The sequence below is a fragment of the Macroventuria anomochaeta genome (genome assembly GCF_010093625.1).
Source record: "Macroventuria anomochaeta strain CBS 525.71 unplaced genomic scaffold BU25scaffold_16, whole genome shotgun sequence".
In the NCBI taxonomy this organism is placed as follows: domain Eukaryota; kingdom Fungi; phylum Ascomycota; class Dothideomycetes; order Pleosporales; family Didymellaceae; genus Macroventuria; species Macroventuria anomochaeta.
In genome coordinates, this window is record NW_022985377.1 from 78,309 (window position 1) to 95,335 (window position 17,027).

The 17,027-nt window shown below is 52.9% G+C and overlaps 5 protein-coding genes across 5 annotated transcripts; 2 read left to right on the forward strand and 3 right to left on the reverse strand.

Annotated features, from left to right (window-relative positions):
- Positions 1 to 2,102: 2,102 nt before the first annotated feature.
- Positions 2,103 to 3,296, reverse strand: BU25DRAFT_392627 (proline iminopeptidase; the record flags this gene model as incomplete). The annotated part of the gene is made up of 4 exons (XM_033704664.1): positions 2,103 to 2,221; positions 2,276 to 2,394; positions 2,448 to 3,119; positions 3,152 to 3,296. 4 exons carry the CDS (start codon positions 3,294 to 3,296, stop codon positions 2,159 to 2,161), a joined length of 999 nt encoding a protein of 332 aa, XP_033561704.1. The 3' UTR covers positions 2,103 to 2,158.
- Positions 3,297 to 4,771: 1,475 nt separating this feature from the next.
- Positions 4,772 to 8,130, reverse strand: BU25DRAFT_410677 (Het-C-domain-containing protein). Its single transcript, XM_033706360.1, has 3 exons — positions 7,662 to 8,130; positions 5,733 to 7,615; positions 4,772 to 5,679 (listed from the first exon to the last, which is right to left on the reverse strand). The coding sequence occupies exons 1-3, from the start codon at positions 8,067 to 8,069 to the stop codon at positions 4,944 to 4,946; spliced, it is 3,027 nt and encodes a 1,008-aa protein (XP_033561705.1). The 5' UTR covers positions 8,070 to 8,130; the 3' UTR covers positions 4,772 to 4,943.
- Positions 8,131 to 9,571: 1,441 nt separating this feature from the next.
- Positions 9,572 to 10,858, reverse strand: BU25DRAFT_341246 (uncharacterized protein; the record flags this gene model as incomplete). Its single annotated transcript, XM_033702853.1, has 1 exon — positions 9,572 to 10,858. The coding sequence occupies one exon, from the start codon at positions 10,856 to 10,858 to the stop codon at positions 9,572 to 9,574; it is 1,287 nt and encodes a 428-aa protein (XP_033561706.1).
- A 2,788-nt stretch (positions 10,859 to 13,646) lies between these two features.
- BU25DRAFT_421524 (uncharacterized protein) lies at positions 13,647 to 13,958 on the forward strand (the record flags this gene model as incomplete). The annotated part of the gene is made up of 1 exon (XM_033708093.1): positions 13,647 to 13,958. One exon carries the CDS (start codon positions 13,647 to 13,649, stop codon positions 13,956 to 13,958), a length of 312 nt encoding a protein of 103 aa, XP_033561707.1.
- A 214-nt stretch (positions 13,959 to 14,172) lies between these two features.
- Positions 14,173 to 14,898, forward strand: BU25DRAFT_49389 (uncharacterized protein). Its single transcript, XM_033711739.1, has one exon. It carries the CDS (start codon positions 14,386 to 14,388, stop codon positions 14,857 to 14,859), a length of 474 nt encoding a protein of 157 aa, XP_033561708.1. The 5' UTR covers positions 14,173 to 14,385; the 3' UTR covers positions 14,860 to 14,898.
- Positions 14,899 to 17,027: the final 2,129 nt, after the last annotated feature.

Genomic DNA, 17,027 nt, shown 5'->3' on the forward strand with positions numbered 1-17,027 from the left:
TGCTAAAGTCTGCCTTGCAGAATCACCTCGCAAGCCCACTGCCATATTCCACCATGAGGCCATGCTCCGTCTCTCGTGATACTCTGCAAATACCTGTGCGGCCGGAACCGCGGAAAGTGAAGGCTTGAGTCACCAGCAGTTGTTTACTAGCATGCCTAACGTAGTGGATGCATGCCTGGATGTTGCATGGGCCACTATGATACGTCATCAATAACACTAAGCCGCATTCGCACTCGTGCATGCTAGTGCCTTAAAGCAACACCGCTCTTTCCACACTGCTTCCCTATACACTGCACTCAAAACCGTACAACTTCGTCGGTGAGCGCAGCTCGACTCCTACCGTTCATGTCACTCCGCCAAATGCTGTATCTGCAACCATGATCGACCTTACGCCGATGCTTCACGTACTACACGGATATCCCCATCGACGCCGGTGAACGACTTTGGAAGCCAAAGCTCGGCGATTCGGCGCAGCGTCGCGGTGCAAAACAGCTTCACGATCAGTGTGGTAACGCCCACTGTTATTCGTCCTCGTTGCTACATGCAAGCCGATTTATCCGCTACCTGGCCCGGATTTGCACGCATCGTTGCTGCCGACTATGCTCACTACCGCGATTGGATGATTTGATGTCTTTGTCAACTAGTCCCATGACTGCCACCTGATACGTCCCTCGCATACGATGCTTGCACCGCGGTTAAGAGTTGGCCTGCAGTCATGTGCACCGGATGCGGCTCTGGTGCTAGGCACCCAATGCTTCCGACAGATGGTTCGCTGGCCTCCGGACGCCTCAATTGGCTGTGAAATCGCAACACAACCTGTCTGTTGTCTTCACATGCCGGATTATTCACAGACGCTGTCCCCCATAGTTCCGCATATTGTCCAGACCGTGATTGCGTTTCAGCTTTGTGCCAATGGGATAATCATACGACTTCTCTTGCTCTTCAATGGCCCAGGATATCATTGTCGAGGCGGTCTACACCTCGCATACCCTCTGCCGATAGTATGCGGTTATATGGAGCTAACTTTGATTTTACCTTCACCGATCACAGGTACTGGGTCCTCTGCAGATACATGTCATTCACACCATCACTCGATTCCATATCACCGATCGCTGCACTACGAAGCTTTGCAATCACGTTCGGTTGATCTCAAAGAACGTACAACTGCCGCTGCAGATCGACGATCTTTGCAGATCTCCTTCGCTTCAGGCATATGCACAATCACACACTGCAGGAGCCACGGCAAGGAGCCTCGAAATCCATACTCGGAGGAGCATACCCGATGCCTAGGGCTGGCTCCGCCTCTCAAGGCGTACTCGGGCCCATTGCAAAGTCACTGTAGTAAGGTTGCTTAGACTGCTCTATTTGGTGGCGATTCTAGGCAGGGAGGTTTGGGACCCTCGAACAGTCACAGTTCCTCGTATCCACTCGGAACGATCGATGTTGCTTGTTTCCCAAGCAGAGGGGCGGCTACGGCGGAGCGAACTGAGCCCTCCTAAACATAGGTGTGTTAGGTTGCATGATCTGTGGCTAGATAAGTCGGTCAACATTGCTTTGCCTCTTCAGAAAGTTCATAGAGGCCTTCACCTTATTCATGGCAAACCCAATTTCGCTTGACTTTGATCCATTGTCGATCTTAGAGTCCTTTTCTTCCAGGGTTCTTCGAGGTGATACGGCCTATGTCATTCCAGTGTGGTAATTAAGCGCAGTTGTATCCATGACCATGGGCCACCATTCTACGATAGTGTGTTATCACAATCGAGAGGTGAAGTAGTTCACTGCCATCTTCGAACATAAGGCTAGTGCTGAGGGGCGATTTCGACGGTGATCGACACTTGGCCGCTGACCAACAACTGCAGTAGGATGTCGCGGACACTGAAGGACATTTCGCAACACGCCTTCCTCGAGAAGCTCATGGAGTGGCAAGTCTTTCCTGTCCGCCCTTCCGGAGGTTGGAACGGCGAAAGAGCGACGTGCTGCCAAGGTAACACTTAAAGCCGAGTCTGACGACAGGGGAGAGAAGAAGATGCACAGCAAGGATGACTTGATGTTTTTTAATGTCTCCAAAATCAACAGCAAGTGCTATCCATACTTTTTGAAATGTCCACTCGGAGCTCTCTTCGTCTCAGAATTTGCACATATCCTCGTCTGGGTTCGATTAGATTGACAGACTAGCATATTCCTCGCACGCCTCGATGAGCTTCTTCTTCGTTCCTGGCTCCTGCTAGGTGTCAGTAACTGCTTTTCGGTCTCATCAGGAGCGCCATTGACTTACCGTTGCGCTGTGCCCAGCATCGGAGACCCAATGCAGCTTGGATTCCGGGAAGGCCTTGTGCAGCTCCCAAGCAGTGATAGGCGGGCAGACCACATCGTAACGGCCTTGTATAATAGTCGCTGCGGTCGTTGTTAGCATCAACATTATCGTCACCGCGGCGGACATCACTTACTGGGAATGTGGCGGATCTTGTCGATGTTCTCCTTCTTCAGCAGCTGGCCGTCTTCCAACCAAGCCTTGTTCTGGAAGTAATGTGCTTCCGTCCTTGCGTGTGCCAGGTTGTACGATGCATCATCAAGCTGAGCCAGGCCCTTGATGTTTGGATACAGAGTGCTGATAGAAACTTCCCACTTGTTCCAAGCTCTCGCAGCTGGATGACTGATACTCTCGTCAGAAGATATCAAACGCTTGTGGTAAGATGCGACATGATCAGCTCTTTCCTCTTCGGGGAGGAAGTTTATAAACTCGTCGAAGCGGTCAGGGAAGAGCATGCTGGCCCCTCCTGGAACCATGGTCCACTTCAGTTCGAGGTCTCGAACTGCGAAGATGCCGCGTAGGACCAGTGAACCAACAGAAGATGGATGTGTCTGAGCGTATGCGAGTGCCAACGTCGAGCCCCAAGAGCCTCCAAAGACCACATGCCACTTGGCAATGCCCAGGTGCTCTCTGAGGGCTTCAATGTCAGAGACCAGGTGCCAAGTTGTGTTGTTGATGGTGCTCGCATTTGGTCGTGACTGTCCGCATCCACGCTGGTCAAGCAAGACTACACGGTAGTGCTCGGGGTTGAAGAATGACGTATTGCCCTTCGAAATGTGGCCTCCGGGACCACCATGCAGATAGATGACTACGTGAAGCTCAGTAATTGCAGGTCTGAACATGTCTTGAAGTCTTGTATACCTGCTTTTCCATCCTTCTTACCGTACTGTTCGTAGTAAAGCTCATGGGTCTCGTCAACCCTCAGCCAATTGGTGCCCCAGGCATCATCGTGCTCATAGCCTTCTGTTTGTGGACCTTGGACCATATTGACTAAACTACAGCTCTACAATGATTAAGACAAGACAAGGAGGAGACAAGGTAAGGAGGAGACAAGGTAAGGAGGAGACAAGGTAAGAAGGAGATAAGACAAGGAGGAGACGAGCTTTTGTATGTGACTTGGTGAGTCGTAGTGCTCCGTAAAGAGCGGGGACCAAGATGTCAGACAATCGAGTCTAGGCTATATTCAGTCTAGTGATGCCCCACTTGTGAACAACAACTTGGAGGACGAGCGCAGCCTCATCTCCATCTCCTGATCTCTTGTCAGGCTCCAACAGCCTCAAGTAATACAGACCAATTCTTTCCTATCACCACTTATTCTCCCCTTGAATTTCCCAGCCTCCAGCTCTTTCAACATGCGCGGAAAATCCTCGAGCTTTCCGTCAACAACAACCGGGTCAAGGGCGCCTTCAGCTACCAAGTCGAGCACTTCCTTGAGATCTTTTGTTTGCCCGCCATACGAGAAGACGATATCGAGCCGCTTGCGTATCCTAATCTTCATGTGCACAGTATTCTGTGGTTCAGCGTGCCAACGCACAAGAGCTTGCCTACTTGACGGACTGTTTCGGTGTCAGGACTGATCTGCAAATGATATCCAATACATACCTATGTGTTGAGCATCGCTGAACGTATGCGCGGTGCCGACGAAATCAGCAACAATCGAGACCTTGCCTGACCAGCCATTCTCCTTAACCCATTCCCTGATATCCTTCCCATCCGGTAAGATGTCTGAGTTGTTCACACCGATTTTCACCGCACCATCCAGATTCTCTTGCTTGACACCGCTCACGAAGACTCTTGCATCTATCGCTCGAATCACCTGTAACGCGTTGAATCCAAGGACTCCAAGCCCGAACAAAAAGACAGTGTCTTTCGATGTGATCTTCCCTTGACGGTGTATCGCATGGTACGCCGTCGTCACTGCGTCAGTAGCTACAGAAGCTTGGCTTGGTGTACATGAATAGCACCACGGACATCGATGACGCAGTACGACGCGTAGAACCCATCGTTCCCGATGCCTGACCGATGCGCTCTTGTGGAAAGCTGAGCAAGATCTACGCTACACTCTTCGCAGTCTTGGGCTCCACATCCGGGTACTCCGAGTAGCGCGATGACGTCCCCAATCTTGAAGCCGACAGACGAAGGGACATCAGAACAGAGTTTGACAATGCGACCGCAGCCCTCGTGATCGAGCGTGAACTCATCTTGAAACCACGCAGGTTGATTCTCATTTGTGAGCAGGTTGTGGTCAGATCGGCACACGCCTGCTGCTATGAGCTTGACGAGTAATCTGTTTGAGTGCGGTGTTGGGACACGAACTTCTTACCAGACCTAATTCATGTAAGTCGAGATGATCTTAGTAACAGAAAAGCAGAACGGCAAGGCCTCATTGTGGCTGCAACGTTCTCTTCAAATATGTTTTCCTCACTGGCCTCACTTATCAAACTTTGCACGTATTCAGGCAGTACAATGGACTTTTCATAGGTGTGTAACTACACTGCACGTCTATCAAGGTTCTCATCAATCATCAAAGGCAGGCCATGCCACGCTAAACAGACGTGCATATGCCATAAGGTGCTCCAAAGATACTCAAATGCAACGCGATCAATGCACGATGCATCAACGCTCCCGCACTCTAGTACCTGCGGCCATAGCTCTCCTCCTGGCCTCCGTAGTCACCACCTCCATAGCCACCCTGGCCGTAGCCGCCACCCTCCTGCCTGCGGCTGCCGTACTCATCGTCATCGTCGCGGCGGCGGCCGTGGTGCTCTTCGCCGAAGCCTCGCTGGCGATGCTCGTTGTCACCACCGAAACCGCCTGGCATTCTGTCGTCGCCGAAAGACTCCTCACCACCGTGGCGACGTCCTCCGCCGTAGCTGCCGCCAGCGCCATATGAATCGCCTCCATAGCCTGAGGATTCTTGACGACCGTAGCCCGAGCTCTCTTGCTGGCGACCGTATCCGGACTCTTCTTGACGACCATAGCCGGAGCTTCCAGGACGTCCACTATACCCGCCCTGGCTCTCCTCACCGTACCTGCGCTCCTGTCCATAGCCACCAGAGTCATGGGACTGGCCGTAGCTTCCAGAGTGGCGCTTGGGGGACTGGCTCTTGCTCTTCTTGCGCCTGTGCTCCTGCTCGCGAGAGCGAGAGCGGCGTCTGTACTCGCCGGAACCTGAATGACGCTTGTCAGCATCGTCATCCGAGTCTTCGTCGCCACTACCATATTTCTTCTTGTTCCTCTTCTTCTTCTCTTCTTTCTCGCGCCTCTTGCGCTCCTTCTTCTGGCGCTTCCCGTACGAATCCTCGCCGCCGGATTCATCATCGTCGTCCGAGTCGTCTTTCTTGGATTCGTGAGACTTACCGCGTCGCCTGCTCATAGATCAGTAACTTTGCGCCTGATGCGGACGAGTCCTTGGACTTACTCTTTCTCTTCATTATAGTACTGTCCTTGGCGGTCAAAGCCTTCGCGACGCTCCTCAGACTGCCACTCGTTGCCACTCTGCACACGACGCTCCTCGCGGCGCTCGTAACCACCACCGCTGCTGTAGCTGGAAGTCTCGACCTCCTGCTGGTAGCTGTAGGATCCTCCCTGCTGATCCCGCTCCTGGCGGCGGTACTCCTCACGGCGCCCACCACCGGGGTACTGCGTCTGCTGGTACTGAGCTTGACCGTAACGCTCAGAGTCGCCATATGATGATTTCTTGTGGTGACCAGTCTCGGAATAAGATTGAGTGTAGGAACCATCCTGGCCATAGCTTTGGTTGCTGCTGCTCTTCTTCTCATTGCCACCGAAAGCATCACCGAGGAGTGAGCTACCGACACCGGAGACAAGACCACCAACAAGACCACCAAGAGCACCACCTCCGGCAGCTTCACTTGCAAGCTTAGCGACATGATCGGTAGCCTGCTGAATAGGTACCTGGTTGGGTCCCTTGCCTCCCTTGACGTTGCCGAAGTCGTTAGCCATACCAAGAGGCTTGCCGCATCCGTGACCCTTGTCCTCCACTCCCGGCTTATGGTTGTCACCGTTCTGCACACCACGACGGCTGAGCTTCTGACGCAGGTCATCCTTGCTGCGTTCAGAGTTGCTGTCCCACCAGCTCTTCACGGTGCCGTACATGATGTTGCGGCACTGGTCGGAACCGCGAACATTTCCACGCAAACAAGCAGGGTGGTGGAAAACACCATCGATGATACGGCTGATGGTCTCCTCGGGATCGGCTTGGCCGTCCCAGCACTCGACAATTTGTGGCACTGCCCAGCTGAGAACAGCAGAAGCGACCTTCCCAGCGGGCTCATTCAACAGGTTGGAGAAGTGATCCTTAGACAACATGGAGTGGGTTGGGTCGGTGGACTCGTCATCGTTGAAGACGATGTGCTGCTTCTCGCGCGAGCTTGCAATGACCTCGGATGAGCCCTCCTCAAGCTCAGTCTTGACCTGGCTCAAGATGGGAAGGACGTAGGGAGCGAGCAGGCTGAAGACGAAGATAGAGACCTGATCCTGAACTTGTTCGATAAGTTCAGGGAGCACAGGGATCTTCTCGACAAACTCGTTAATAGCCTGCATGATCTCGTCGTGGAACTCCATGATAGGGTAGATCTGTTTAACCATCTCGCCGACCTGCTGAGTGAAAGCCTCAGGCTCCTTGGGTGTGACGTGCAAGTTGCCCATAGCCGCAGCATTGGCGTTCTCCTCAAGCTCGTCTGCCTTGCCAGACTGGTCTTTGCCGCCGAAGATGCCATCAGGAAGCTGGCTCAACAGGTCCTTGATCTTGCTCTTGTTCTTTGTTCTGTCGGCATTTGTGATGGCGCCTTCAAGCTCCTGCAGCTCAGACTGTGTAGTCTTATCGGTGATTTCACCGCAGACGGAGTGCAAGAAGTCCACACCACCAAAGGTACCAGTGACAATCGGGTAGACCTCTTTGCGGGCCTCGCGGACTTGGAAGCGAGCGTTGCGTCCGACGTGAGGGAAGATGTCCCGCTCTCCCATCTCAATCAGAGCCAGCTCAGTGTAGTTCGAATGCGCTGAGTAATCCTCCAAGCAGTGAGTCGCAGTGCCGAGCAGACGGAGAGCCTCGTAGAAGTCAGGGCCACGTCCGCCCGAGCGGCGACCAAGATCAATGCAGCGCCTCAGCAGGTCGCGGACCATGCCGGCCGATGTAGTGATACCCAGATCCTCAGACGCAATGTAATTCTTGAGACCGGTGCGCTCGTCAACGCTGAGCTCGCGGCGCTCATCGACGGGTCCTCGCAGGCGGCGATCGTAGTCGCGGGCATCGAGGTTGTCGGCATAGTCCTTAGGGTTCTACAAGGTCTCAGCCTTTGGTCTTCAAATCGGAGGGTAGACTTACGTCGATGTGTTCCTCAGGACGGTAGCAGCCCAGCCTATCCCTGGTAACCTCGAACTCCTTAGTACCGTATCCAAAGCTCAGGAAGCCCAGCACCCAGAGCAAGATACGAATAGCCTCAGCAGACACCATCTTGACGGTGCCGACATCGACAGCTTGCGAGTAGTCGCGCAGCCAGTTGCCAAAGTAGACTCGCTTGACATCCATCTTACTAAACTTCTTGCCTGTGCGACTCGAGATGAGCAGGGTGAGCAGTGTGTCCTCGATGTCTCCATGGCGCCAGTTCTGCCCCTCAATGGCACTCAGGCTGGCGATGTTACCAGCACCGAAGGCATGTGTTGGGCGGGCCCAGAAAACGAGAAGGAGAAGGCATGGCAGCCAGATGTCGCTAAATTGGAGCTTCGGCGGCATCGTGCTTGCTAATGTGAGATTTGTAGAACAAAATAGGTAGTGTAGGTGTCAATGTGAGAATGCTCTCAGGTGTCGGTGAGCTGCGTAGTTGACGCCAAGGGTTTCAGCTTCAGGTTGTGATGGCGGGGCAGAGCGTTGACGTCACGTGGGATTTCATATGTGATCTACTGGAGAATTACTTGACCAGAAGCTTCTTCAATGCGCTGCTGGCCTCCGTTATGTCGAGATAATGAGAAGGCAATGCAGAAGTTTGGGTGTAGTTTACCTTCTCCAGATTTCGGTTGGAGCGGGACGTTGGACGCGTCTTTGTCTATCTGGACGCTGAATTCAGCGCGCACCGAAAGTCTCGCGTGCGGCGTGACGATGCTAGCACTTATAACCAGAAGCTACCAATGGTGCTGACGTTCTTGGAAAATTGGTCGTGAAAGATAGGTGTGAGGTGTGGCATGCTATACGATTGCATTTCACTGTCCATCGTTCAGATCATACCAGTCGTGGTCTTTGGCAACTTGCATCTTTCAACAGTACAACCTGATTACTGAAGCAACTTGTGAGCTGCTGCATTCTTAGCAATTTAGATCGAAGCCCATCGACGTGCATTGAAGCTGCTCTGTTAAATCGAGGCATTAGTGTCAATCATAATCACGAAAACGAAATCATGCCTGTCACAACGGCATTGAGCTTGGTAGACTTGCTCAGATAACCTTTGATTGACAGCAGGCTCATCGGTAGGCGGTGAAGCCACTGACCGTCTCGCAAGTGAAGCTGCAATCGTGACTAAATATGAAGGAATGCATATTGGCGGCAAGTGGTCAGTCGGTGAAGCTCAACACGCCATCACCACTGTCATGGGAAACGTGAATCGCGGGATCATACGGGCAGGACGCGTCAGGAGCAATCGACGAGTAATCAGATGGGGATTGATGATGAAGTATTGTGCGCTAGTCAATGGTAGTACAGCCGACGAGGCGAGGTGCCGAGAAGGATACTGACTTTGACATGATTGTCACACTCGCACACAGCGACTGGAGCAACGGGATCGACCACTGTTTTAGTTGCATTTCGAAGATTGTGTAGCATCGACGTGGTCTGATTTGGTCACTCCCGCTGTCAGTAACGCTGTGGTTTGAGTACCCTACCTGTCAACATGTCGCTTCTGCGAGGACCCGTCAAGTGACAGGATGGTGACAGGAAGCCTACCCACGTTGCCTAAACGGCTTCGTGTAGCATACGAGGATACTCATACTGCATATGTATTGCCAATGTCGTGGGACCCGCGCCCTGCACAGTTGCTCAGAGTGGGCCGGTGTAACGAAGAAGAAGCAACGCTAGGGTAGATGCATTTTGACAGCGGTGTGCAGAGTGACATATGCAAAGTGGGCTGATTCGATGCCCAGTTCCCTCTGTTGCAGCAGATAGGGCTGTACCTGTCAATCGCGTGCAGTTGCTTGTTTTTGATGCGCCCGCTCAGCGTGCAGATCATCCAGTCCTGTTTCGATTCTTCAAACAAGGAATGTCCAGAAGCTTGGATAGACAAACTCATCTTCGAAGATGCGCCTGACCTGTTCCAGGACGAATGACTCCACCTTTCCTACGTTCTTGAGCACTTGTTTGCCGCTGCCTTGACCCCCGATTTCGCTCTCCACTTTGATGTTCTCCAGCAGACCTCCAATCTTTAAGCGCTGCGCAAGATTTGGCCCTTGTCCTTGCGAGTCTGCTTGGAGAGATTCGCGGCCAACTAGCGCATCTGCATCATCTGGTGAGAGGAAGCAAAAGTGAGCTCGCTTCTTGATGTATGCCAGAATGGCAACACCGTCGAATGTAAGTCCCGTAATGTTGAGTTTCAATGGAATGCCGACGAAGCTTGGCATGGGGTAGTCCAGGAGGATCTCGGCAGTCAATGACATCTTGATGTCTCCAGAGTACTGCACATGTGCCACAACCTGAAGGTCCTCGGGGCTCTTCTCCCGCATGCGGGGTGGTGACGCGGATGGGGTTCTCTCGTAGTCGTGCTGTGAAGACGAGTCATTTGACTCAGCAAGGGAGCTTCTCCTTTCGTCGTCGTGTTTATGCTGTGACGAAGGTCGTGTGCTGGTATCTGGGTTCGATTGCGGCGTCAATGTCAAGGAATTCAATGAGGCAGTATGATGCAGACGCTTGTTGGTCGGTGTTGTAGGCCGGCCGTGAGGGTTGTCGAGCCAGCCCTGTATATGTGCACCAGCAACAGCAGCTAGAGGTGTCGTAGCACCTGAAAGACCTGCGCCCAAAGGTAGGTGGAAATAGTTAAGGTTGGAAGTACCGCCGGGGATGCCTGGAGTGGAGACTCTTGGGAACAAATGAGCCCCCAGCTGCTCAGTGGGATGTCGGAACGCAGTTGGTCTTGTGTTGATATAGGATGGCGTTATACTTGGTTGTCTGGAAGTACGATCTTCGGGTTGGGAGGGATCTCTGCTTGCATCTCGCTCATGGCGATCTTTTGACGGATGTTTCGATTGCTCATTGGTGGCACTGTGGCCATCAGCAGGCTCATCGGCACCATTGACATCTTCTTCCTCATCAGAGCAGTCTTCATCTTCCTCGTAAAAGTCTGGCAGGGGATCGCAGATGTCTTTGATCTCGATCACTGGAGGCACGCTGCCGAAGTCGAACGAGTGAACGTGGACAGAGCGAATGAACCTCGGCAATGTCACCTGCTGAAATCTGTCGTGAATGAACGCGCGTATCTTTTCTGCGCGAGCGGAGCCATCTGCGCCGCCCGTGATCGTGTCCCAGTTGATATCAATTGACATTGCTGCGGACGCAGCGTTGGGGTTAACGAAGGAGAAACGCGTCCACTGACTGCCCAATAGGGAAGCGACCACCGAGAACAGGAAAAAAGACGACCGACCTGCCGACCACAGAGCACCAAACGCCATCGCTTCCCCATCGCACCATTCGACAAGGTCCATGTCATGCGACAGATGTGACTATGCACCTGTATCTGCATGGTCTCCCTGTCCGACATGTGTCTCCCTCTGCCGATGTCGTGAACTGCCCCGCGAGACGCACGTGCATCGTACTTCGACTACATGGAAGAACACAGAGCCTGGTGCCATATGTGAAACGGTATTATTGGAACGATATCTATATCACGGCGGAGTTAGAGCCGCATGGCGTCTCTGCATGGCTCATGTCTCAACGCCCATGCTGCAGATCACCGTTGAAGCAGCCTACCAGAGATGGACCGTAGATGACTGAGCAAGGGGCAGAGCTGGTGCATATGTAAGCTCGGGCTCGGCCTGGCGGCAGAAGACGTATGCTGCATTATCCAAATAGGCGCAAATTGATCCATTGAGCCAATCAGCACCATCCAAAAATTGTACTTCTATCAGTCTGTACCCGCTGCAGTTGCAGTACACGCCTGGACTCTGTATGCGGTAGTTTATAACGAGTCTTGTTTACTATTCTCTGCACTAAGCATCCCTGAGCACCTTACTGCATCTTTACAGAAATTGGAGAGAACCCCTTCTCGACTGTCAAAACTGCATGAGGCCAGATTGGGAAGCTTGTGCATATCAACTCCGCATGTATCTCATTCTCGGCTACGTGAAGATCATTCCAGTCCTGTATAGAGCAAGCGCCACGCCGCAGAACCACATGAAAGCCCAACGCCCTTGCTGCTTTGGACTCTGCACCGGGAAGGGTGGCTTGGAAAAAGGTTATGGCTAGCCCTGTTGCTTGGCAAATATTGGGTCATGTTTGGGCAATAGCGGAAAGGACTGAGAGGTGGGTTCGGCTCGTTCCACTTCGGTACGTAAGGGTGTTGCGAGCTGTTCCGTCACTCCTCGGACCGAGCTCAAACTGCTACTCCATGAGGCAGTTGCATTGGTGCAATGCACCTTGTTCCGTGATGGCACAAAAGATATCGATGTGTTGAGCTTAAGTGATATGATGTCGTCAGACGTGGCATTCTGACTGATATTGATGAGCGAATCAGAGCGCACGTTCAAACGGTGAGACGAAGGGTCTAGTTTCGAGTCTCGCTGGTAGTGATTGCGATTGTCGTACACAGCCTGGAGGGGCGTAAGTAACGTCGATTGGCGAAAAACGGTGGTGCATACTGTATGGCAGATCAGCTTTGCTTGATTGGTCTTGACTCAACATTCCACGGGTTGGCGCGATGCATAGGCGAGCTCAACGGTTGAAGTATGGCTGCCCAGGTCCAGAGCGGTCGAGCTCCTTCTTGGGCGCGTTTGAATTAGATGACTTGCTTGTGTCTCACTGTCTTCCTCGTCGTATAGCTCATATAGCTAGGGACCACAAATAGAGATATGGTGGTAAAAATGGTGAAGCGGTAAATGAAAAGAGACCAGCAGAGCCTGTCTGCGCATAGCGCGACCAAATTAAGAGAGTCCCGTATCCAAGTCGAGGAAAGAACTGTAAAGTAATACAAGGTGGGAAGTGCCATGCAACACCAACCTGTATTCCAAACGCCGGACTTGCAATGTCCAAGGTCCAAGTTGTCCTAATGCCCGTTGAACGCCAATACTTTTGTTCCCGTGACGCCGTGAAATGCAGCCTGTGGCTAGAGCGACGACTTAGAAGCTCGTTGTGCCCAGGAGTGAGAGGTCGAGCGACGCATGCGCGAATGGATAGCCTGCGCAGTAACAACGGACAGTGGTCTGTGTGTCACCAGCCATCATTGGGTATCGTCTGGATGAACGCTGTGGTAGGATACTGCAGGGTAGGCTTGTCAGACACGTGTGACGCGGGGAAGGCCTGAGTGAAGGGTTCGTACCTCTACCGGTCACAGCTATCACACTTCTCGTCGTGCTTGACCGTCTTGACATTCGAGACACCGCAGTTTGCACTTCTCGATGCAGCGCACGGGGCCTTGTCTGTGGTCGAGTGGCCGCAGCCGTAGGTGTGCACGACCTTGGTGCACATGTTGGCGAGAATAGGCGAGGAAGGCGCGTTGCACAGTGGGGAGCGCCTTCTGCGGGCGGCGCTGAGGGTCGTTGAAGAGGAAGGCGGGGTGGAGGGTGGGCGCGCTGATTGGTCGGGAGCTTCTTCTGAGCTCGTCGCAGACGGAAGGCACTCGTGGGACTGAGCCAAAACAATGCGGAGCGCGGCTCGACGTGCTGGAGAATGCGGGCAGGGCTGGCGTGCAGGCGCACCAGGTAGGGCGTCTGACAGGAGATGGGATGGAAGCTGGGGCTTCAAGAAGCGGATGGTGGAGCAGCAGGTCAAGGTAGCTCGCCAGTTAAGGTGCAGCTGAGCAGAGCAGTGACAACAGAAGCGTGCGGGAGAGAGTGGTAGGAGCGTTCCAAAGGGGGCAGCTGGGGCAGCAAGAGAGTTTTATAAGACAAACATCGCAGCGTGCCGGACTGACGGTACCTCTCGAAAGATGTTAGATTACTGCCGCTGCCGTTTGCAACAAGAGTGCGACAGTCGTGTACAGCCGTTGGCTCCGTCCGGAAAGGCAAGGACTGAGGTACATAGCGGAGCGTTAGCCTTTCACGCCTATGTAGGCAGGGATCGCACCTGCCAGGATCATCCTGCCAGCCAGCCAGCGTCTGCTGCACGCCGCTCCGCCCAATGGCAGTATCTGGACGTGCAGAGGCACTCTGTCTTTCGACGTCTGCCGTGCAGCGTGCTGCTGCTCCTCCCTCGTTCACCGCGTCCGCGCCCCTCGCTCGCAGCGAACTCGACCGCAACGGTCAGGGTCTGCTGAGCACGGCGGCATTCAAGCAGGAGACAGCCGTTGCGCCAGTGATCGATACTCACAACGACCGGGGATTTCAAATTGGCGCTGCCGCGCACAATCATTTCTCCAATCCATCACATGACGGTCCGCGCTTGATAGGAGTTATCGTTGATACAGACAGGCGACCAAAGGCCCAAGATTAGCCGGGCTGGCAAACGCTATGCCGCGCTCTAGCACGCAGATCAAGCGGAAGAGAGCCCGCCCACTCCTGTCACGCAGACTGACGAACCGACTGTTGCCAACGCCAGACGGCAGGGCTGATGAAACGGTGATTTAATCCATGCTGAGCAGCAAACGCTGCGGAAGCCTTGATGGATCTATGTACTGCAATGATTATATGTGGAACTGGCTCCACGCTTCTCGGGCAACAGCAGCCGCTGCTTGAAGTCCAATTGGAGCTCCTTTCAGCTTTCCATCGCCGCCTAGCAAGCTCCTGAGTGTATTCCTGCGTCCTTAATTAAGGTTGCAGCTCGAACCGCTTCACCAGATGCAGAGGATGAGGAAGCTACACTCGAAACAACTCGTCCGGCTGATGATGGAGTACACCCCTGGTCCCGCCTGCATTCACACATGGCACCCTGGTCGCTGCACTGGTCTCTTGTTGAACATGAGAAGCAGCTGTCGAATGGGGAAATCCATCACATCGATGTGTTGTGGCAGCTCCAACATGTCAACAGAGTCGGGTGCAACATTGATGGCAATAAGGGCTGTCCTTGCATAGGCTCAGCGCACGGTCTAGGGCAGCTGCATACAGCCTGGCGACGCGTGAAGCGTGACGACGGTCTCCAGAATCCTTCTCGGTGTGGCCTCTCCCAAGCAAACACCGAAATTGAGCACGGAAAGGCCAGATCATTTCCTGCCAACCCTTCATTACGGAATGAAGCTGATGCTGGCACTCACATCTGTCGAGTCACATCTGACAACCACTACAGCATTTGCTTGGTTGACAGCAGCATCACGAGGCTGCCAACTATATGTATACATCCAGGTTGCATGTTCATGAGGGTCGACGTTGCATGTTGTCGGCCAAACAAAACAGACTGACGTGTCTGCTGGACGGCTCCACATCTCTAAGGTCAGAGCGTATACAGCAGGAAAGGAGAAGGGTCATCTGCACCAATCTCATGTCTCAAGAAAACTTTTGTGGACAAAATTTCGAGATACAAACGCAGCTCGGCACATGCTGTGTCGCCTGTCACTCCTCGCTTCACGTACCTCAACGGCGGCAGGGGTATCAGACCACTTCTGAAAGCGCTCTAGCTTGTCGGCCCGGCGTGACACGAGCTGCTCGAACACAGAAGTCTCGCGCCGTCGACGACGAAAAAGAACCACCTGCATTCTCGCACTCGCGAACGCTACAAGGTCAAAAGACGGCGCATAACTAGCACCGCCGAGCTCTTGCAGCAAACGAACGAAAGCATAGCGCGGCAGCTCCAAAATGATCGACAAGTTGATCCTGGTTCCGCGTCGAGGTTCACCTGCGGTACGACGATGGGACAATTCGCAGCTTGGCTCTTTTTGCCATGCTGCAAATCCATGCGGATGTACGAAGAGGAGCTCCGTACAACTCCAGTGTTCGATCTTTTTAGGTCGCTACTCTTAATTGTTTTGAAGTTTTTCGGCAATCTGGAGTCGTCTCACAATTGTCTGGGCAATCGCAGAAACAGCGATCCTCGATTGATCTTCAAACCTTGAGTTCGCACAGCGGGGCGCCATGTTGAAACCACAAGTCCTCCAGTTGAAGGTGTTCAAGAACTAAATTAAGACGAGTGGATCTCCCGAACTAGACTCTGCACCAAAATGGTGCTTCGGTTCCACTTGCTGCTCGCGAGATTTTCAGTTCTTCTACGGACACAACCATGCTGCTTCGGTTTGTTATTTGCACCGAGACACGCAACGGGAGTGGAGAGAGTCCAGTGGCATTGACTGTCACAAGGCTCGAAGTTGACCTAGGGATTCGAATCAAAGCACGTCTCCAAAAGGCTATCGCAGAAGGCTAGATAAGGCTGCTGGTTCTGCACTGCTGTTCAGCAGGCCTATCCAGCTAACGTTGGAATATTTCTCGAGCTACCATTGACACTATGCCGATGTTCAGCATAAGATCAGAGGGTCATCTTTGGCATGATATCCAATGGCCTGACACTAATCAATCCAAAAATGACCTACACGTGCTTTTGGACAATTGTCACGACTACAGAAACGGCCCTCCACGTCCAGGCGAGCAAACGACACAATTCAACTCACATCTCTCGGCCTTTGGTGACAGCACAAGAAGAGCAATTCCATTTGTGAGTCGAATGCAACATATCCAAGATCGCTCGAAGTAAGCTTTGTGGACTCACAGATCTGCCGATCTACCCTGATGTGCATTCTACACAGACCAGCGGTCTGCCCAAGAGCAACCCAACTTCTGTATGTGAACAAGTACCGACTCGCCTCGCAACCGATTCATTGTGACGATCTAGGTTTCGAAGGTCGACCTGTCCTCATGAACACTTTCAATAGCTTTCACAGAGTCTAATTATCGCATTTCTATTCGATGCGGTGCAAGTTTGCCAGCATATCCAATTCGATCGTTGCTGCATCGCGGACACAAGCTTAGACATCAACTGCAGCTCGCGAATGCAAGCCGCCCGCGCCGCATCGTACCATGTCAAGCTATCGAAAATGCGTCCCGTTGACAACGCGGTCGATGGGGCACTCTCCACGCTAAACATTATAGCGAACGAGCGAAGAGTCTATAATCACAACTTCCTTGTTGTGTGCAAACATCGATAACTGCTGAAACAAGCAGTTTCGCGGTTTCAGGGTACAGGATCCCGTTATCGGCGAAGCATGCCAATCGAGATTTCCCGTCTCCAAAACCACCTCCATCCAATAAGAGGCTGCTATATGGTACCTTCAGCTACTGGGCGTACATTGGCAACAGTGCCGCACCTCCTCTTCAGCCATCGGCTTCTGCGCCGACATATGTCTGTCCTTTCGGTTTTGACTTCGGTACTAGATAGTATATTCTGCATGAAGCCGCTGCCTTTTCGCCTAAAGAAAGTCGAAACTTGAAACTACAAGAGAAAACGGTAAACATGGAATTTAGCGTTCAACATGGCGCATATGCTTCAGTCGTCGAACGCCCACAGGCTTAAGCTTTGCATCGGTGAGCCTTCCCCGGCAATACGTGTGGCTTGCGGCTCTCAGGGAATGGCCGACCATGG